We start from the raw sequence: 7,754 nt of genomic DNA, 5'->3' as shown, positions 1-7,754 counted from the left end.
GAGTGCTGCTGGCAAGCCCTTCCCGACAGCCGTCCTCCCAGGTGCTTCCTGACATCTGCCTGGAACTGCCATGTCATCTCTGCCTCTCAGCTGTCCCCTCTCTTGTTGACTACAGAGCTGTGCTCACAGGAGCCACGGCTTTCATAACTTCACTCCGCATCTGGCTGCCAACACCTCTGGCGTGGGGACCTGGCTGTTCATCCAGCTTTGCTGCTGGAAGGGACTAACTGGGAACAACAGGACAGTGTTTAAAGCTGAGTCACTGTGTACACCTGTGTGTGCACTTTGGGCATTAAGCAGAGAAAGCAGTAGACTGTGTTTTGGTCTCAGAGTCAAAGCAAATTTTCAGTGACGCACAGATTAAGAGTGATATGACTCATATCAGGGACTAGTATTTTTTTAAAACAGTAGCATTCAAGTTAAAAAAGAATGTGGCATTTAATAGGGCTTTTCTCTTCTAATGTTAATTTTTAAGGGTAATTTATTTAAACCTACAGGCTCTTGGAGGATTTAGGAGATCCTGAAAAGCTGAAGCACTTAGCAACTCTTTGAAATGTGATGTGCAACTTGTGGAGCTTGCAGATTTAAATCAGAGGATCTGGATGTGCTTGACAGCCTGACCTGGATACACCCCAGACCTGAGCTCACCAGCAGGAGCTGCAGGATAAACAGAAGCTCTTAGGAGCTATTTGGCATTAGAGATACAGTAAGTGCATGTCTGGAGGCTTAGCTCACGCCATCGTTGATGGGGGCTGCAAGTTCAGGTGCCAGACTTCGTACTGAACCAAGGCAAATGCTCTGCTCTGCTGAACTTCTTGGGGGGTAATATCCACCTTGGAAAGTGTCCGCTTTCCCAACTGGTGCTGCAAGAGCTGTCATTTCTCATCCATCAGAGCCTACACTGGCAATCTTTGCTGCGAGAGAAACACCAATGTGTAATACTCTTGAGTATTGTCCATGTGCAAGTCTTAAAAGCAATAGTTCACTGCACCAGCAAAACAGGACAGGCATTTCCCAGTATAAATGCACCCATCCTGGGACAGCCATTGTCTTAGCTCCTCTGGCACAGATCACATCCCCCATGAACATCCTCACACAGTGCCAGGAGAAGGGTGCCTGCACATTTGAGAGACAAAAATGATTTTTCTCTTTTCTGTTTTGCATGGAAGGGTTTACCTTAATTTCAGAGGAACTGGTAAAAGTATATCTAAAATAATCCTGCACCAGAAATAAAAATTCAAGAGCAATAACCCAGTGTCAACAACACTAGGAACTAGAACAGTAGGAAGGTGGTTACTGAATATCCCTAATTCCATCCAAGCTCCAAAGGGCGGTAGACTCCAACCCCTACCAGCCCTACTTTGAAATTTGTATTCATGGGCAGCTTGTACTGACACATAAAAATCTGTCAGCAAGTTTTCATGGTTTTTCTGAAGTGAATGGGAGAAGAACAGACATCACATTTGTAACAGGACCACTGCAGTGTTCTTCCCACTCCCATTTCCCTCAGAAGACACTACTCAAAAGAAGGCTAAGCAATGCCAGGAACTATGATAGAATGAAATAAAACTTTCCGATAGCCTTTTGTTTCCTATCAAGTTGCTAGGTAATGGTGTGGCCATGCAGCACTTGCAGACACCAGCAGCTCTCTGAGTGCAGCAGCACAAAGACCATGGAAGGATAAACTGCCTGGCCACACTACATATCCCCAGATATATTACTGCCCTAGGGCTCGTGTCCCTCCATGGCCACCCTCTTCCACTCTTGCACTGCCTTTTATCACATTGAAAGGCTTCGTTCTGACTCACTTCCTCTGAAACTCTCAAATTGCTGCTGTATCTGCCCCTTGGAATTGTCAAGGGAAGGACAGATTGCTGTTATCTGAGCCCGATTGTCTCATTTAAAAGGTAAGTTAATGATGGTACAGGTCCTGACTTTAATTACTGGCTACATCCATCTTGCAGTGGTTAATTCTTGGCAGCTTTTCAAGAAATTCACTCTGCTGAGTATATACAGGTGTAGGGCCTGGCAAAAGAGCTACCTTTATGCTTCACTGGCAGGACCATCTCTTAAGTCTAGACACACACTTCTAACACTTTCCTATCCTCTGCCTTTTCTTTATTTTCTCTTATTAACAGACTAAGGCAGCTTAGTGTTTCTGTCATTGATTTATGTACGTGCATATACACCCAGGTCTGTGCACATTCCACATCCAGCAGAGCCTGAGAAAATGGGAGTTTTGCAGGATGCTTTCCTGGAACAGGTGTCTTACATTAAGCCAAACTAAATAAATACAGGACATGTAATGAAATAAACGGCCCCAGAAGATAACACTCAGTCAGCTTTTCACATAAACAGCACCTTTTCTTATTAAGGACCTGCTGTTTGCTCTAGCAGGAGTTGCTTCATCAAAGTGAGACCAAGCAGTCAGTGAGTATTTCCACCCTGCAGCAGTGAGGTCCCTGAGAACTTTCAGGTCAGGGTTTAGCAGCCTCTCAGTGCTGTGTGGAGCTATGGGAATCACACTCCACTTCCACCTGCCCAGCCCAGTCTGACAGCAAGGCCCGTGCCTCCTGCACCCCTGGGAATTCTCCCAGCCTCCAAGATGAGTGTGATCCTACCTGTGCCATCTTCTAGGTGTCCAAAGTTACAGATCTGGCTGATATTGTGCACCCAGATCTGCATCTCCTCCTCGGTCTTGGCTACCAGGTAGAAGGTGCGGTAGGTGGTTCTCACGATGAAGACAAAGTTGTTCTGAAATTCCTTCTTGATGAAGTTGGGCCCCGAGTGCTTCAGCACTTCACATTCATTGAGGTCGATGATGCGGATGGGCTTTTTGGAGTGGTTGTTCCTGTAGTATTCCAGCACGTCCGGGTTCCCGCTCATGCGGCCCCTGCGCAGCACGAACCAGCGCTTCCGCCAGGCCTGCAAGGGCACAGACAGGGCCTTAGTGCCAGACACGTGCCCCAGCACCCAGCCCACACACAAGCACCAGGGTCTGAAAAACCCCTCAGCTCATTGAATCCAGTTGTCAAGCCAGCACTGCCAAGCCCATCACTAAACAGCCCATGCCTCCTGCACCCCTGGGAATTCTCCCAGCCTCCAAGATGAGTGTGATCCTACCTGTGCCATCTTCTAGGTGTCCAAAGTTACAGATCTGGCTGATATTGTGCACCCAGATCTGCATCTCCTCCTCGGTCTTGGCTACCAGGTAGAAGGTGCGGTAGGTGGTTCTCACGATGAAGACAAAGTTGTTCTGAAATTCCTTCTTGATGAAGTTGGGCCCCGAGTGCTTCAGCACTTCACATTCATTGAGGTCGATGATGCGGATGGGCTTTTTGGAGTGGTTGTTCCTGTAGTATTCCAGCACGTCCGGGTTCCCGCTCATGCGGCCCCTGCGCAGCACGAACCAGCGCTTCCGCCAGGCCTGCAAGGGCACAGACAGGGCCTTAGTGCCAGACACGTGCCCCAGCACCCAGCCCACACACAAGCACCAGGGTCTGAAAAACCCCTCAGCTCATTGAATCCAGTTGTCAAGCCAGCACTGCCAAGCCCATCACTAAACAATGTCCCCTAACACCACATCTGCACGTTTTCTTAAGAATTCCAGGGATAGTGACTTCACCAGTTTGCTGGGCAGCCTGTTCCAATGCTTGACCACCCTTTCAGTGAAGAAATTTTTCCTAATGTCCAAACAACCTGAGGCCATTTCCTCTTGTCCTCTCGCTCATTACCTAGGAGAAGAACCCGACCCCCACCTGGCCACAACCTCATCTTAGGTAGTTCTGGAGTAATAAGGTCCTCCCTCATCCCCTCTTCTGTAGGTTGAACAACCTGAGTTCCTTCAGCTGCTCCTCACAGGATTTGTGCTCCATGCTTATTTTCTTTCAGGTTTTATAGCTGTTTTGATAAGCTGGCCAAATTGTGATTTTTATTTGGTACACTTACTATCAAGCTTGCATTTGAGATAGGAAAACAGGCAGAGGGTTGTTCCTTGGAGGTCAAGATGAGCAAGATTCTCCCTTCCCCTCACCCTGCCAACATGATGCAATCAAAATGATCCAATAGGTCACCACCTCATCCATAGAGGAGAGAACACATTTTTCTTTGTAAAATGAAAATACCGAGAACTGTGCATACGTGGAAACAAGTGCCTTTTGCCCAGCAAAGCCCAGGGCTCTAGATACCCTGTGCAGCTTCCCTCCTATGGTTTTCAGTGCTATTACAAAGCTTTTAATGAGCTGCCAATTACTTCTGAAAACCCAAAACAAAGCCTAAGGGAGTTGTAGTGCTAAAAATTAAACAGAAAACTTCAGCACCTTACAAAAGGACGATTATTTACACAGGCATTGTCAACCTAAAACAAACCTGGCAACCACTGATGTTTTTTGACCCTTGTGACTGAAGGTATGGGTCCCATACAGACTTAAATGAAGTCCTGGCAGATGCAGCATCACTCTATAAAACTATATGCCTGTTCCCAGGAACAAAATAATATACTTTCCCTTTTTTCTTCTGCAGCTGTTTTTGTTCATCAACAGTATAAGCACCTCTGTGTTGATTATAGCTGTCACCAATACACCTACTCTGAGCGCCAGAAAAAAATCAATCCTGATCTCTGTCCCACAGAAAAAAGGCCAAAATAAGACATTAGGACCTTTGCCCCTGCCGAACTCCATAAAAGCTGTTGGATACGTCGTGCCCAAACCAGCCAGGCCAGGGAGCAGCCAAAAGTAAGGCTGCAGCTGCCTCAGCTCTGATGGAAACCTGGGAAAGGTGCAGGGGCTCACATGCTGCCCAGGGACCTCCAACAACTGCACAAACACCGGCTGCTTTACCTGCCTCCATCTGAGTTAAAAGTTTGCTGAAAGAAACATCGAAACAACCACTACCACAACCTTCCTACCTGGATCTTACCCAAGAACTGTTTGCAAAAGGACTTTGTCACAATGATGTAAATCTGGGTGGTAGCTTGTGGTTGAGTTAAAAAACACACTTCTTTTGCAAAGAGTGGATCTGTCAGTTTAAAGACAGGCAACCATTCAATCTTAAGACAAAATAACTGAGTTCAGACTGCTTACAGTAAGATGTAAGAGTCCTTACTGGCACAGTTTAAGATAATCCAGGCACTACAGGTTTTGCTGATGCCGAGTTCCCACAGGCATGGTGATAGCAAAAATGAGCAACAAAAAAATATCAACAATCATTAAGTCAGGAAAAAGCATTTCTTTTTGTACTCCAAATTATTTTTTTCTTACAGTGCAGCCAGTTTTCAGTGTCTGTCAATATTCACCCAAAAATTTATCTAAGAAGTAAGTCTGTTCAGCCTGTCAGCACCTCAATCTGTTTTGAAAGCAAATGATTCTTCAGAGACCAGAGAATGAAATATCCCAGAAAAAGCTCTTGCAAGGCTGAGCAAGCCTGTGTACAACAGGTGCTTACAGACTAGGGCATCACATCAGGAATAAACAGGAAGCAGAGATGAGGTACAAAGTATATTGCACAAAGAAAATTAAGTCTTGCCACCATTGATCTATTGAAGTTTGAAAGCGATTTGATCTCTGTCAGAAGTAACTAGAGATAACAGGTTACTGATGTATCTTAGACAACTCTAATCTTGTGGATGCCAGGGAAAAAGAGAAACATACACAGGAAACAGAAACAAAAGAAAAATGTTTAATGGAGAAGAAAATTTCTGGACTAGCCAGATACAACACTGGAACATGGGCCAGCAGGTACCTCATGCACAGTACTGAAAAGAGCCCAAATCCCTATCACCTGCAATCCAAATCCTGCACAGACTCAAGGCACCCCCCACAGATGGATCAGGGCAGAAAGTCTCACTTCCTAACACACTCCCACCCCTAAACAACCAAAGAGAAATGCTTCAGTTGTGAGAGAAACTAGAGCTACTCCTTTACCTCCCAGAAAAACAGGCTGCTAAAGCAACAAGTAGAAAAAGCCAAACAACAAAACCACCCCCCAACAAAGCTACCAACCCTGCAGCTTAAATACACCTGGCTCCTGCTGATGGAAATTGGATAGAAATCACCTGCATCTGAGCAAGCTGAGGAGGGAGGGGATGGGGTAGGCAACTGTCTCCCCTAGCTGGCAGCTGGGGAAAAGTGGGAGGTCAGGGCTACCTGCTGGTGGCTGCTACAACATCCTGAGGCAGCACAGCCCAGTACCTGATCCTGTTTCCAAGCATTTTGATTTTCATGATTCTAAAGAAGTGTGTGGGTTGTGTATAGCACAACCTGGGCAGCTGGTGAGATAAAGGAGAAAACTGCTGCTGTGCTATGTGGAAAAGCCTGTGGTGCCTCCGTTAGGAGGCAAAGGCTGGCTGTGGTGTGTGTGAGGGGCTGTGGCTCTGCTGGTTTGGGTCTAACCCTGAGAAGCTGCCTGCTGACCTGTTTCCCTGTAAATACACAATTTGATCATTGGGCTGTTGCTGTGTGACCGGAGAGGGAGAGGTGCCCGGTCAGAGTGGCTCATGATGGGAGAGGAGAGCAGGGCTGAGTCTTTGAGAGAAAACACCGGCTATCACAGCTGAGCAGCCGTGAGAACAGGGCTGAAGGGAAACAATGCCAGATAGCTGCCCAAATCTGCACTGCCCTTGGGAAGGGTGGGCCCCCCACTCCATCTCCCACAGGGTGGCCCTCAGCACCTTCCCCAGGCTCATGGTGGGGCCCAGGCAGCCAAGCAGCCCCTGGGCAGCTGAAAAACAAGTAGATTTTTCTTGTGGGGGTTACACAGGGACTGTAGAAACACGCAGGGAAGTGGGGGTGGAGTGAGACAGAGGAACTGCCCTTTGGTGATACCACAAGCTCGAACAAGCTGACAGCTCTTGGCTGCCACCGTTGAGTGCCCCAAACATTAATGGGCTCAGAACCTCATGGAGCTGCAGGGACCAAAGCAAATACCTGCCCGTGCTGCCAACCCACTGCTGATCCTGGAGCACAGGGGAGGGACAGGCACCGAGGGATGACAGCCTGAGCCAGCAGTGCAGGTGAACCAACATTTGCACACTCAGATCTTCACAGACATTTAAGCGCTCAACCCTTCTTGAAGTCAGGTGCCATGGCAGGGTGGCAGTGGCACAGGATGGTGGGGACTCTGCTGGAACCACCTGGCGAGCTCACCTGCTGCCCTGTGCCAGGGGTGCTCTATGCCTGACACCAAAGAGCCGTCTGAGGGAGCAAAACCAGTGGACACTGCCTCATCCAGCACTGCAAAATGGGGAGTGCTGCCAGCCCACTGCCCCAGCATCCAGCCTTGGCTGGACACAGGCAGGCCAGCACCAGGGAGGGCATAGAAAGGTGGGAAGGGATGGGATCGCCTCTTCCCTGGGTGTTTGCTTATAACATCAGCTTCATTGTACCATCAAACTGCATCCCCACACACACAGTGCATTCACACCTCACCTCTCCAGGCTCCTTCTCTTGTCCTCCACTTTCTAAGGAAAAAGTGGCATCAGCTGCTGACATGACACAGTCACCTGCATGAGTGGGGTTGAAAGACTATCTTTTGCACATCCTCTCACATTTGACATATCCAGTCCCATCACTGTCTCCTCAGATTAATTTCCATTCTGAAACTTTCCCCAATATGTGCCTTTACCCACAAAATGTTGGCTCCAAAACCCTTTTCCTTATCCTACAATGCCGAGTGATAATGCACAGGGTTTTTGAGCCACTTGCAGCATGCCTGCAAGTGGACAGGAGCAGCTTTGCCATTGCCAATACACAGGACTC

At 47.8% G+C, this 7,754-nt stretch overlaps 1 protein-coding gene across 1 annotated transcript in view; it reads right to left on the bottom strand.

Annotated features, from left to right (window-relative positions):
• Nucleotides 1–7,754, bottom strand: part of GAB3 (GRB2 associated binding protein 3) — a gene marked incomplete at its 3' end in the record, with an annotated part of 62,147 nt that overhangs the window by 13,910 nt on the left and 40,483 nt on the right. The window contains exon 2 of the mRNA XM_008640489.2: nt 3,124–3,427. Coding sequence (XP_008638711.1) covers nt 3,124–3,427 — 304 coding nt within the window. The remainder of the gene's footprint in view (nt 1–3,123; nt 3,428–7,754) is intronic.

Source organism: Corvus brachyrhynchos, unplaced genomic scaffold, assembly GCF_000691975.1.
Source record: "Corvus brachyrhynchos isolate BGI_N302 unplaced genomic scaffold, ASM69197v1 scaffold398, whole genome shotgun sequence".
NCBI lineage: Eukaryota > Metazoa > Chordata > Aves > Passeriformes > Corvidae > Corvus > Corvus brachyrhynchos.
The sequence above is the reverse complement of the archived record's forward strand: the minus strand, read 5'-3'. Positions and strand labels throughout refer to the sequence as shown.